General features: G+C 43.1%; 1 protein-coding gene across 1 annotated transcript; it reads right to left on the bottom strand.

Annotated features, from left to right (window-relative positions):
- On the bottom strand, nucleotides 1-9,306 carry LOC133027986 (platelet-derived growth factor subunit A-like). Its single transcript, XM_061095179.1, has 6 exons — nucleotides 9,238-9,306; nucleotides 8,657-8,750; nucleotides 4,913-5,020; nucleotides 3,722-3,915; nucleotides 1,719-1,845; nucleotides 1-556 (listed from the first exon to the last, which is right to left on the bottom strand). Exons 1-6 carry the CDS (start codon nucleotides 9,304-9,306, stop codon nucleotides 546-548), a joined length of 603 nt encoding a protein of 200 aa, XP_060951162.1. The 3' UTR covers nucleotides 1-545.
- Between the last annotated feature and the right edge of the window lie 5,207 nt (nucleotides 9,307-14,513).

The raw sequence follows: 14,513 nt of genomic DNA, 5'->3' as shown, positions 1-14,513 counted from the left end.
GCCATAGAAAATCAGAGGTTATAAAAATAAGAGGATATATTGTGTGTGTATATGCGTGTGTGTGTGTGTTTTGTAAATCTTTGAGTACAAAATCTAATCCCAGTCTCTGTTTCTAGAAAAAGGATTCCACCCAGTTTATAATCCCAGTCACTGAGCGGTTTATACTCAAGACGCAGACATTAAGTCCTCCGGTATCCCAGAATCCACCTCTCTCTCTTCTGCTGCGTGGCCCCGCGCTTCCACTTTCTAATCTCGTCTTCTCTCCGTCGAGGAATCAAAGAGAGGAAAACCCTCTCTCCCTGTCTGAGATTCCTTCCTGTGTGACACAGATTGACGCTCTCGGTTTTGTCCTGTCAGGTCGAGTTGAGGTTCAGAGTTTCTCCATCAAACCTCCAGAGAGATCAGGATATATATTCCATGGAATGGTTCAGTCCCCTGCTGCCAGGTGGTGAAGGTGTTAGAGGCAAAAGGTGCTTGTCTTTGTGTTCTGCTTCAGGCCGGCGTCCATTTTTCTCTTCTCCACTCCTTCATTCATCCGTCTCTCTTCACCTGATGCCTGTTGAAAGAAAGAACAAGGGATCACTCAGCCAGGTTTCTCTTGTCAGCCCCAAGGGGAAACTCTAATCAAGGTGTTGATGACAGACAGGAAAGAAATAGACAAGCTAACATTCATTCAATAAATTGGGATTTCCCTTTCCCTTTGTAGTTGAGCAACATATTTACAATTTCATGCAGTTTGCCTCAATGACAATCAGAAGCAGAGGAACTGAGTGTTGGAATGATTTGATAACGATGTGACCTCGACTTCTTTGTAATTGATAACCTCCGCTCTGTTCGTTTGCTAGTTTGTCTTTTAGGATTAGCATGAAATAATCTATTACATTTGGTTTGGATCCAGAATCTTTTCCCACTTCGACGTTGTGAGAAGTGATTTATCTATCTATAAATAATCAGGCATGTTTAGGGGATTGATATTTATGAGTTTGTGCAATTGGATGGGTCTAGATCGAGAGATTTCTGGATCTAGTGGATTTAAATGTGGATTCATAAGAGGTTTGCACTCTACCGAGTCTCATTTTAGTTGATACTTTTTCTCATTGTGCACATGAGGTAATGAAGTGATCAGTTGATTGTGATTTTAGATCACGTGACATCATTCTGATACTTATGACGTAAGAGTACGTGAAACTGAGACATCCCGACACAAGGCCTTTGTGAAAAATTACAAATTAATGTACATGTTTGCTTCCTGGGATCAGATCTGTGTTTGTTTTGTTTTTAGTTCATAATCATGACACACAAACATTAACAAACACACACAAAGCAATTTATGAATCCAACTTCACTCAGTGTGGTTTTACTACCTGTTGGAACTGGGAACAAGCATTTTATAAATTCTGCAGCCGGTTGTTGGATCTAGTCCATGAGAGAGAGCTGGATAATAAGTTTGGGAATGTGTGTGTGTGTGTGTGTGTGTGTGTGTGTGTGTATGTGTTAGTTTGTTAATATGTGTGTGTGTGTGTGTGAGGGGGTGTTGCCCTGAGGGAGGGCTAATTGAGGCAAAGAGGAAAAACACAGTAAATACCTCAAATATCTTATCAGCTCTTCTGGTGTCAGTAGACACATTCAGACAGGAACAACCTTCACATGTGCAATGGGCAGACACACACACACACACACACACACACACACACACACACACACAGCGGTGCACTCACCGTTATCTGTGCCTGTGTTTGGGCTGATGTGGCGTTTGCTGGTGCACATACAGGCCAGATGATCCTCCAGCTTCACCTGCACCTCCCTCAACTTCGGCCGCTTTCGCACGTACTCCACCTTCGCTACCTGAGAGAGAGAGAGAGAGAGAGAGAGAGAGAGAGAGAGAGAGAGAGAGAGAGAGAGAGAGAGAGAGAGAGAGAGAGGGAAACAAGCAAATATTTTCAAAAACCCAATTGAACGTGCAGCGTTTTCTGGAAATGTTGAAATGCTAACTCGATATCTATGGCTGATAGAATCCATGAATGCACCTTGAACTTAAGATATTGACTTTAAGGTATTGATTGCAGCTTATCAGCACCTTCTTATTAACCTCTTCTCTTAAAATCCTCATAAATGTCTAAACATTCAGAAACAAAATCATTGAACTGAACACTTCAGTCTTCATGAAGGGAGGATTCGGGACAGGACTGTAGGATTGGACAGTCTGCATGAATCGTTGATATTTTGACAGACACTCATAAGCATGACTTTAACAGAACAATAACACAGGGACAGACTTCATGCTCTCACATCACAGGCAAGGAAGCAGAGGAGTGGAGATCAGACTGTGATTGCACAACATCTCTGCTTCAAGTCTGAACAGAGACTGAAAAACAAAGCAGCCGAGGAGGTTCAGCTCAGGTGAGGAGCTGAAGCACCCGTCAGTGCTAAGAGGATAAGTTCTGACACCTATAATCTGATAGTTTTAACTTTTTCCCACAGCTGCACTCGAAGGTGAGAGCAAAACAGCTTTGATAGAAACAGAGGACATGTAGTCATTATTCAAACAGGGACGACAGTGTGTGATTATCTGAACATTCTGCACAAACTTGAACTTCACCTTGTCATTAAGATAAAAGTATTATCCAGGTAACACGACAGATTTAATAAAACACACTTGCTGACACATGTTAATACTGATAAACCAGGATCCTTCATGTCAGGTTCTGATACCAGACTGATGCTCCACCAATCCACTTGTTTACCTCACGCTCCAACCAACATTCAGAAGAAGACTCTCGCCTGCTGCTATCTCACAGCCTGATACACTCAAAGTGAAGTTTACCAGTCTTATCTTTCTCTCCGTCTCACATATGGACGCACAGCAGCTAAACCTCCACTATGCCATATCCCCTCTGGACGTGTTTGAGTCCACTCTGTAGCCGTGACCCTCTGAACGCTGGATCTCCGCACATGTGAGTGACTTTAGTTTTGATTTCCTCTGTGAGCAGAGAAAGGACGAGTGCTTTCATCTTAGATTGTGTCTCATCAAGCCAGAGCACAGGGAATCAGATCTGCTCCTCTTCCTCCTCTTCCTCTCAACCTACACACAAACACCTGTTCTCATTTCTCCATCTCAGTCTGAACTTTGAATAAACAGGTGTTAACGGCTCTTTGTTTGCCGCAGCTCTATTACTGCAGAAAGAAAACTGCAACCAGCATCACCACAGACCGAAACAAACAACCCATTACAAACAGACAGGTTTAGACTGGGCGAAGCACTAGTGACACTGATAGTGAATCCACACAAACACACACGCACACACACACACAAACACACACATACACACACACACACACACACACACACCTTGGGTCTGAGTCCAGTTGGCAGGGTGTGACTGTGAACCAGTCGGGTTTAGTGAGTCTTATTTCCAGCTTTGGCAGAGATCAAAAGGAAGCTATTATGCTCTTGATAGACTCACTGCCAGACCCTCAGTCAGCAGCACACACACACACACACAATCACACACACAAACACCAACACAATGGCTAAGCTAGCGGCAGTAATTGTTTTTGGCAGGTGTGTAGTGTTTGTCCAGTAAGTAGCTGTGTGTGTTTACGACCATTATTGGGTTTGTTTGTTGTTTGTTTTGGGGGTCAAAGCCACTCAAACACAACTAACAAAAGGTGTTTTTCTAAATGTCTGTAGAGCGGACACACACATCTTTGTGTTTCCTACCTTGACCGTGCGGTGGTGCTTGCGAGCCGCCTGGCACCTCATGTTGCTGGTGTTGCAGCAGCCGGTGCAGCGCTTCACCTCCACGCAGGGCGGCCAGATGAGGAAGTTGGCCGAGGTGGGGTCCACCTGGCTCCGGGGGATCTCATAGATCGTGGTCCGCACTTTGCAGCCGGCCGGCATGGCCTCCTCCACCACTGGAGGGCAACACAGAGGTCAAAGGTTATAGAGAAACGTGACCAAGAAGCTTATGTCCTCCTGTGACATTGTGCTATAGGGCCGTGTGGACATGTATTCTCCAGGAAATAATTCATAGATCTTGATGAAAACAAACTAAGGCACATTTAAGGGACTGATTATGAATTTAAGGACCTGACATCGGTCACGTGATCATTTAGGTCAGGGGTTTTCAACTGGTTTTGTCCCAGGGACCACCATTCCGACTAGAAAGTAATCCGCAGCCCACTGATGTGCCTATGTACGCGCGTGCCTAAGGAAGTTTCAACATTTCGTTTTCCATGTTGGTTTTATTTAAAAACCTCAAACAAATCTAGAAAAATCTGTGAAAAAACAACCAAAACGGTTGATTTTCAGTGCTTAAGAATTGAAAACAAAATTAAAATGCAGTTTGTAGTTGTACTGCATCTCAGAACCATATGAACATCAATATAACGTTCATGACTTAAATGTACAGACATGTAGCTGACATGTTGAGAGAACGTTAAAGTAACGGTGATCAACAACGATCAACATAAACTGGGGCTACAACTGAAGAGGGAAGATGACAAAGTAATGCAGAATATGTCACAAATGATAATCATACAATATCACACAAACATGTGAGGCCTTAAGTTTAACCTCATGATCACCATCACCTTTATATTATTTTAGACATATTTTTCTTATTTTAGATATTTTTCACGATATTCAAGAGTAATCTGGAAATGTGTTGAAATATCAAAGTGAATTTTGATGACGTCGCGGACCCCCGGTTGAAAACCCCAGATTTAGACGGATAAATAATCAGGTAGAATTCACAGAGGAGAATACAAGTGAATATCTGAAAAAGTCTTGTCCTGATGGAAGCTTTTGTGTTAATTTAGCTACTGTGCGCCAGCTTCTGAGATTTGCTTTGTGAGTTTGTGTGTGTCTTTGTGTATGCACATGTGTTGTGAGTGTGTGTGTGGGTCTTACCAGTGCTCCGCCTGTGTCTGGTGTGCGTGTGTGCACTCTTCAGGTCGAGGAAGCTGTGGGAGAAGTCCTTGTGGTAGTTGTGTTTGGTCTCCTCGATCACCTCGTTCTCTGGACAGAGACAAAACAACACACACATTCAGAGGTCACACACACACAATCTCAGGGTTTAACATCACCATTCACAAATATTCCCAGATCCTCACCGACACCGGCCATGGGGGAGAAAAACATTTGGCTATTTCTTCATTAGACTGGTTTATTTAATCTAATTTAGTCTAGAAGAAGGTCAGGGGTTCACATTACACATTAAACTCCTTTTATCTAAACTATCAACATCAAAACCCTGATTTTCAAGAGTGAAATATCTCAATGACTAAATCACAGACCAACAACAAACAAAGTGAAAAGAGAAAAACGTTCACATGCTGCAGTAAGTTGTTTGTGACAGACATCTTTCAAGTCTCCCCTCATCAGACTAGCAGCCTAACCGGGTTACTCTAACTGAGTTACAGGGCTTCTGTGTGTTATGTGTATCAGATACAATTTAAATCTAATACACATAAAGAAAGGAATACGTGCAGCAGCAGTTCACCCCGAGGTCACAACTCTGAGGCGGAGAAAATGTTGTTTTCTGGGTCCAGAAGTTAAATCTCTTTAGAGAAGCAAAGGCACTGATTTAACGGACTTCAGATACAGACTGAGCTTCTGTCTGAGCTTCTTTGTCTGGAGAATCGGACGGAGCTTTATTGTGAGTTCATCTATTATTGGATTCTGTCTGTTGAGATTTTTCACATGTGAATGTTTGAGTCTTCATCACAGAAATCCACACAACCAGACAGAAATGTTAGTTTGAGGTTAAGAGTCAGAAGTCGTACTCTGTGCAAATTGGCAAGTTCCGCCTGGAGAGAATATTCTATAGTTCTTAGTGTCTTTCTTCAACTTAATCTTTTATATTCCCAATACAAAATACATAGAAGATCCATCCATCCATCCATCGTCTTCCACTGATCCGAGGTCAGGTCGTGGTTGTGTTCCGGCTAAGCAGGATGTTCATCCCTCTCTCCAGCTCCGCTGTCCTGAGGCCTGATGGGGAATATAATCCCTCCAGTGAGTTCTGAGAATAACTCGGGGTCTCCTCCCAGTTGGACATGGCCGATTCAACTCGACTGGTCCCTTTCAACATTAAGGAGCAGCAGCTCTAATCTGAGCTCCCACTGGACGTCCAGAGCCTGTCTTTAAGGCTGAGCACCGTTAGCCCATAGAGAAAAACTGTTTTCACCAATTGTCTCCATGAACTTGTTCTTTTAGTTAAGACCCAGAGCTCACGACCACAAGTGAGGGTCAGAATGTAGGTCGGTTGAGAATGTCCATAAACAACGCCTGCTTTACCTGTGTGTGTGTGTGTGTGTGTGTGTGTGTGTGTGTGTGTGTGTGTGTGTGTGTGTGTGTGTGTGTGTGTGTGTGTGTAGGACTGCAGGGGAAAATCAACATCCAGTAAATGAGGTTATGGCAAGACTCTTTTAATTTGATTTGAATACCACACCACCCTCTTATTGTTTAGACTTTGTTTGTGTGTGTGTGTGTGTGTGTGTGAGTGTGTGTGTGTGTGTGTGTGTGTGTGTGTGTGTGTGTGTGTGTGCCCATCTCTCTTACTGCCATGTGTGTGAAAGCAGTCACACACACGCACACGCCTGCCTGTGTACACACAATGTGCTTCAGCAACACAACAAAGTTCCACCTCCAACATCTCCCCTCTCTCTCTCTCTCTCTCTCTCTTTCAGTGTGTGTGACTCTCGCTCGCCCTGCCACGCAGGAATTTGAGCATGAATTATACATAGCGACACAGCAGCCTTCCAGCGAGCCCTGCTCTCAAACCAATAATGGGCAGCATGACAACAGCATAATGAAGTGAGCCACTTGACCCCCACCGGGCCGGGGAGCCGTCACACTCGACATTTGCATCTCAATGATGCCAGGATTAATGGTGGCACCGCTCTGAGCAGCAGACGTTACAAAAAAATGAATCAAGTGTTTTTCACAGGCAGCGAGATGCTCAGAGCGGAGGAGAAGTTTCCCCGGCAGAAGTGTGGAGTCTGACTCAAGGCGTAGATGGAATTAATCCTGTTTTATGCAGCGGTTATTCGCTCCTGTCTCACCTCACTGATTCAATCTGCTCTGATTTATTACCTGGATAATGAGAACTGGCATCTGCTGTGTTTACCGAAGGAAAACACTGGTGTTGTTTAGACTTGTAGCCAATTTACTTTTGTGTAATGTGTATTTTCTTTTCTCTCTGGGAGTTTTTAAAAGTGCGTTTGTTCTTTTTTACATATCTCCGTTGCAGCTTGGAGCCGAGATGCTATGAAAAGGAGGAACGAGATGTTACAGTTGAAGTTTAAGAGGAAAAATGTTTTTACAAAAGGAAACATGTTCTGTTGAAGGGACTTGATTTTCTGGTGTGAATATTACATTGATATGGAAACTTTTACTTTGTTAAAAATACTGTTTTCTGTAAGTTGTTTGACGGAATTTATGTCCTCTGACAGAATATTCATCTACTACCTCCAAATATTTCACATTTAAAACAAGTGTGAACCATCTCCAGCGCCATATTGGTTTATTGAAAACAGAAGAAACATAATTTGGAGGAACAGGGGGTGGAGCCTGACTGAGATCTCAAGGACAATGCACTCACACCTACACCTGTACACATTGGATGGCACTGGCTGTCAATCACACAGTATTTACACCCCCACAGCCTATTTGACTCTAAATGGAACCATTATTAACAAAATAAACATCATTTTCTTTTGAAGAAGGACCTGGGCCGCGTCCCAATTCACCTCTTAACCCTTCCACTTCCTTTGTTTTGTGCGTTGTCCCATTTCTCTTCGTGATGTAGGGGTAGAGGCCATCTAGCCCTCCTTACACCCCTTCAACTGTAGTGTGATCAGGACCCCCCCTCAAACGAAGGGGTAGACGGGAAATGCAACGTCCTCTTCATGAGACCCTCCATTCCCACGAGTGCTCACAGCTTTAAAACTCAACACCATGTTTCTAATGTAGACATCCCGACAAAAACAGGACTAAAAACCTCAAAGATGTCAATATTTTATCTTATAAAAGCTACTCCAGTACCACAACTGTTTCGATAGGTTGAGCGGAAGCTGAGAAATATACCCAATAACCTGGATTTTAACCATAAAATCAAACGTGTTATCCAACCATGCATTCTCAGATCACGATTAGCAGTGCCTGATACCTCAGAGAGTTCATGGAGGGTGTAAAGAGCAGAGACAGGCTGTTGGTCTCCTGGCAACATCCCACCGAGGCATTCCAGTAATGAGATGAGCGGACAGCATCCTCTCACTGTGCACTGAACCAGATGCAACTAATACCTCGATTCAGAGTCGTGTCAAGGAGCAGACAGGGAGGGGTGGGGGGGCGGGGGGAGGTCCGACCACCACATGAGTCTGAAGTAACTTTGCATCGACCTGGCACTACTCTTACTTCTTTCCGGCAGCTGTTGATGACATGCAAAGAGGATTTCCATGCAACTTCTGGTTCAAAAATTGAGATTTGAGTTCACACACACACTTTCATCAGTAGGCTTTATACTTTGGAAAACTGTATGTGTTCATTGTGCTGCTCGTGGATTACCATTAAACACTGAGAGCCTATGAACTGCTCGGTATAGGCTCAGTAATCCAGTGAGAGATGTTGTATTAGAATGAAGCGATTTACCTACGGAGTCTAACTCGAGCAGCCGCTGGAGGTCGCTGATGCTGCGGATGTCGCTGCGGGAGAGTCGCTCCAGCAGCTCCCGGGGGAGAGGAGACTCCTGTGGGGAGAAGGTCCATGAGTTACTGGGGTGTGTGGATCATGAAGTATAAAGGTCACAGTTACAGCCCCTGTGTTATCATAAAATAAATGGATATAGAGCTGATGCCAAAACTGCGCCAATGGAGGAGGAAACGTGCGTAATTGCGCAGACGTGACTTGTATCTGTTGCCTCAGATCAGAATCAGAATCAGAATCAGGTTATTGGCCAAGTAAGTTTGCACAAACAGGGAATTTGACTCGGTAAAGTGGCTCACAGTGTGCTTACACAGAATACACATTACAAAACAAAACAGTACAATACGAACAGTCACAAAAACAATACAAAATACAAACAGTGCCAGACAGTCTAAGAAAAGAAGTGCAGGTATAACACGGTATAGGTATTACGGTGATACAGTGAAGTGAAATAAGATAACCATAATTAAATCAGTGTTTTGTTTCTGTTCTATTTTTAACACATGGGTATTAAATCATTTCTTTACCTCAGCAGCAGCAGCGGCGCGCAACAGGCAGAGGCAGCCGGCGAGGAGGTGGAAGATCTCGGCTCTCATCTCCTCTCAGGTCCGCTGCATGGGCACCAGGACGAGGCGGGGGTCCCCTGCAGGAGCCGGGTGGTCGCTCCCTGGCCTCGGGAGCCCACAACCATCCCTCGGGAGAACAGGCCACCACCACAGTGTCAGTAACAGAGAGAACTAGGAACGTTTAAGACTTGGATGGTCTTTAAACTCCTGAGGGAAATGAAGATGAGGCAGATTCAAGACGACTCTGCTCCTGCAGTCACCGTGAAGAGAGAGAGATGGTTCTTATCAAAGGACAATCAAAGGAATATGAAATGAAGTCGTCTGGAACATGAAGCTCATGGAATCATTAAATCTGATCCAGGTCAAGTTGATGTCCAGCTTCTAAAGAACAGGTGTCCGGTGGAAGAACGAGAACTTTTCCTCTACATTCACACATCCAGCAGTATCCATCATGTTCTCCTCAGTGCAGCTCGTTTAAAACCACTCTCTGTGCGTCCTGCAGCTCAGCATCTTCCAAATGTGTCAAATCATCAGAATTTATAAAAAAAAAATCCTTTCGCATGAAAATCCCAGTTTGCAGTTTCAGGTGGAGGAGGCACGAAAGAGCGAAAACAGAAGAAAGATTGGCTCCAAAAAGCCCAGAGGAGTGGGACGTCCGCTGCCTGTGGTCGTGGGATCTGAGTGAATGAAGTCAGGACTCTCCAGTCACAGGATATAGCTGTGCGCGTCACCGAGGCACCGCTGTGAACGCGCTTAGCAGAATAGACCAACACAGAACACACACACACACAGAAACACACGCACACACACACACACACACACACACAGAAACACACACACAGAGAAACGCACACACACACACACGTAATAGGATTTACAAATGTACTTTTCTAATAAATAAATGTATGTTTTACACATAGATTATATTAATACACTGATATACTAATAAACAAATGGATCATGATGATAATAAACTAAAATCGTGTAAATCAGGACTGAGCCTGAGAATTATTTTAGTGTCAAAGAAGTTATTTCAGCTGTTAACTGTATTATTTTACAGATTTTTGTTTATTTTCCATATTAAATGTAACTGAGATTTGCACAGTAAATTCCTTATTTAAACTATTAACCATAAAATAAAAGCAATCCATGAATTAATTAAACAGGAAATTATAGATTTGCTTTCACAGGATTATTTAACAATTGCTAAATGTCCTTGAAGGTAAAAGTACATTGGACTTTATGAAATAATACAGGAAATATTAACTCTTTGCTGAATGTATGTGTATTTTTATGAAGAGTTAAAAAAATCCCTCTAGGATAACTTCTCTGTTTTTTACCGTAATTTGAGAGAAATTCAAATTGTAGGTTATTGTAGGTTAATTCATAACCTCCCTAAAAACATTTGTGAATCAGTTGCTCGTCCAACTTCTCCTTAGATTTATCGTGTGTGTGTGTGTGTGTGTGTGTGTGTGTGTGGATTAGTGGCCCTGTCAGTGTTTAATTGCTGTGTAATAAAGCTCATTAATGAGTGTCCAGACCGGAGACTGACCACCCTGAGACAAAGAGAGACGGGTATGTGTACACACAAGGTCAAGGGTTCCTCAAACTAAAATCCATCATTTACAAAAGCTTCTCAAACCGTTTACTAAGAGGAACCTCAAGAACAAACGGAACAACAACAGGATGGATGCAACATGTGTTCTTACGAAAAACGTCCATCCTTCCTTTATCCACACTGCTTATCATTTTTAAGGGTAACAAGGGAGGATGGAGCCAACCCCAGGTGACGCTAGGTTAGAGGCGGGTTACACCCTGGACAGGCTGCTGGACAAACAACCAACAGTCAATTTAGAGTCTCCAATCAACCTGCATGTCTTTGTGTGGGAGACAGCAGGGTCCATTGAACTAACAATCTGTGCCATGAGAGGAAGTCTGCACTCACCCATTTCTTAGTCAAGTAAATTGTTGAGGGAATGTAAAAAAACTTCCCTGAGCTAAAGCTTCATAAAGCAGCGCTGGAATCTGGAAATCCAGCCTCAAGCATGCGAACAAGCACGTACACATTCTGTCTGTCTCACGTTCTCATTCACATCTACTTATCCAGTGCCCTGAACATGACCGCTCATGGATATTTAAAATTGTGGCAGGTTCCTGTGAGGACAAAGAAACGAAGAGAAATGGAGAGAAGGGAAAGGAAAAGAAGAAGGAGGGAAAACTAAAATAAACAGTGAGAGCAGATGAAGCCTATTCTAGATGAAAGGAGACGACTGTGTGTGTGTGTGTGTGTGTGTGTGTGTGTGTGTGTATGTGTGTGTGTGTGTGTGTGGAAAATCCCGCCTGTGTTGCACCAAACACTCCCCCAATTAAAGCCCATTTAGCCTGACAGAGGCTAATACCATCACAACAGAAATCCACCCGTCTCTCTCCCTCCACCACCCCAGAATGGCCTCAGTGTGCCCAACACACACACACACACACACACACACACACACACACACACACACACACACACACACACACACACACACACACACACAGACACACACACAAAGAACCGGAATAGTGGAGGTGAAATGGGTCAGAACCGATTCGGATCTTGAATGGTGACACTCGTGCCATGACGCTGTCACGTCCTCCTGGCAGCAGCTTCTCCTCTGAAGCATTCCAATCGTTCTTTGTCTCTTCTGTAGCTTCTGTTGTCTTTCTTGTTGTGGACAGAGAAGAGAAACTAAAATGCACGATAACATTTTCTAGTTTTTGCCTGGTCACACCAGAAAGCGGCTCATTAAACTGTAAATACAGATGAATGTCATGACAGTTCTGCCAAAGTGGAGCCAAAGCGTCTTGGTTGCCCCCTGGTGGCTGACTGCAGTATAGGTCAACCTACTCCATGTGAGCAGACGGGACACAGACTGAAGCGAAAAGTAAAAGTGACATTGAGTTAATCCTGTTTTTCTATTTGTTATGAGAGACCCGAACCTGAAACTGCAGAGGACTGAAGCCTCAGTACACGGGTCACAAGCTCAACCAGCTCAGCTACTGATGTGAAAGTTGGATACACAACTACTGTAAAAATAGTTAGAGTTAATATGCTGCATTAGTAAATAGAAAGCGATAATAATTTGATCAACTTGGGGATGTCTAAGAGTTTTGTTTTTGGCTAAAATAAGATCAATTGTGTACAATATTTTTTATCTTATCTACGCAAACACTATTTATCATCAGATGAAACTTCTGACTTAACTTGATTTTGCATTTTATTTCTATATTTTCTATATTCTGTGGATTTTTTGTTATACTAAAATAAAAACACCACTTTAAAAACTCTTTTCAACCCAAAAAAAAATCGTTTTACCATCTCCCCCTTTTTCTCCTATAACTTTCTAAGTGGAGTAGATATTTTATAGAGTTTATTTATAACAAGGCAGGGAAAAGTTTTTTGTATCACATCTCTTCCAGTTCTTTTCCTGGCAGCAGACAGAATGCACCGTGCTGGGTTTTGGTGACCTTGCTCGGGAGCACTTCAGCAGAGTCTGGTCCAGTCAGCGGTTTCCCACCAAACATGCTGTCCTGTGGGAGAGGGGAATGCCAGCAGTGGGAATAGAATCAGATGAAAATATAATAGTCTAATAGGCTGCCACAGATACCAGCAGAAATAGAAAGGGTTTAAAAGACAGAGAGGCAGTAAAAGTTAATCCAGTGAGGGATAAAAACTTTTACCAGCAGGGTGGTGGTTGAGGGCTATCCCCGAATTAATTCATGAAACCACCACACAAGCACATGGTGGAAAAAAAACCTCTATACACTTTACCCTCCCCTTCTCTTTTCAGTCCAGCCAACATTAATTATTAAAGCCTTTTCCAAAAAAGTCAGAATAGATTTCACCCTAAAAACCCAGAGTAAGTCCTTGACTGGACAGCTGCCAAATCCTATTGTGCCACGCATGAATGTTTGGTCATCGGCCAACTGCAGATTTATCCAGGATTACCATCTCAAATATGCCGGCATTTACCTATATGTGATCCCCCCCCATCCACCACAACTCCCACCGCCCGTCCCGCCAGTCTGTTCATAAAGGCCCAGAGAGAATGCTTTATTTAACTTCTGTCAGGGAAGGAGAACACACTGGGCCCTTGTGCTGTGTTAAGTCATAGTCATGAAGACAGAGAGTTAGCTTAACTGGAGGGGGTATACAGTTAAGTACCGGACCTCCCACCAATCTGGTTCAGATTTACTCTGCACTAAAGACTATACTGGGAAGCACTGAGACAAATTCATATTGAACAAATTGCTGCACAAATGTCTAGTTTTAAATAAGGCAAAATTCACTGGATACAACCACATGGCATGCGTTTTGTTTTTGGGCAGTTGTAGAAAAATATCAAACATTTTAAGTAAGTAGGTAGGTAGGTATGTAACAAGGTAGGTAGGTAGGTTGGAAGGGAGGTAGGTAGGTTTGTATGTAGGTATGTGTATAGGTAGGTAGATTGGAAGGTAGGTAGGTAGGTAGGTAGGTTGATTAATAAGTAGGTAGGCAGGTAGGTAAGTGCATTGTTTATCTCATATCTGCAAACACTGATAGGGAGGTGAAACTAGCACAACAGATTAACACTCTACGACTTTGCCCACTCCATGATTCAGACAAGAAATATTAAAGAACTCATTCATCACATTACAAAGCTTTGCTGACCTCTGACGAATAAAACACAGTTCAACGTCAGTTCAGTTCAACTTAATAACAAGAAAACTCCTACCCCACAATCTCCACTCAAAATGCTCCATTAAGACACAGCAACAGTGGAAACTTCTCCAGGATTCAAACTGAGGCGAGGAACACAACAAAAGCAAAAGACTCATAACAGCCGGTGCCAATGGTGAAGGTTAAGGTCATCTTGAGTTCAATAGCTTAATGAGACTAATTGCGTTTGTCATCGTTGCCAAATGGATCTTATGTTTGTTGAGCTAAACACCACTGTTTGGAATAAACTGAAGAAAAACTACCGAAATGATGGAGGAAAAGAGCTGCAGCAGCAGAGACTTAAAAATCAACCACAGGAAACACATGGAGAGAGACGTCACAGAGATGATGACCAGTGTTTATGTTGATCACTGTTGTGGAAAAGGCAGAAATACAATGGTCACTATAGTAGTTTAGTGAATTCGGATTCCATGCCAACAAGCCATTTTGTTTCTCGACAAAATCTCGGGTATCTAAATGTCTTTCCAGGTTGACA

Source organism: Limanda limanda, chromosome 2, assembly GCF_963576545.1.
Source record: "Limanda limanda chromosome 2, fLimLim1.1, whole genome shotgun sequence".
Taxonomy (NCBI): domain Eukaryota; kingdom Metazoa; phylum Chordata; class Actinopteri; order Pleuronectiformes; family Pleuronectidae; genus Limanda; species Limanda limanda.
This window is presented reverse-complemented; position numbering and strand designations above follow the sequence as displayed.

Bases quoted from the DNA above. Each gene is read 5' to 3' on its own strand.
- LOC133027986 (XM_061095179.1), bottom strand. From the start codon at position 9,306: ATGAGAGCCGAGATCTTCCACCTCCTCGCCGGCTGCCTCTGCCTGTTG. The intron at 5,021-8,656 runs GTAAATCGCTTC...GTCTCTGTCCAG, and splicing joins GCTCGAGTTAGACTCCGTAG to AGAACGAGGTGATCGAGGAG. The intron at 3,916-4,912 runs GTAAGACCCACA...GTTGCCCTCCAG, and splicing joins CAGACACAGGCGGAGCACTG to TGGTGGAGGAGGCCATGCCG.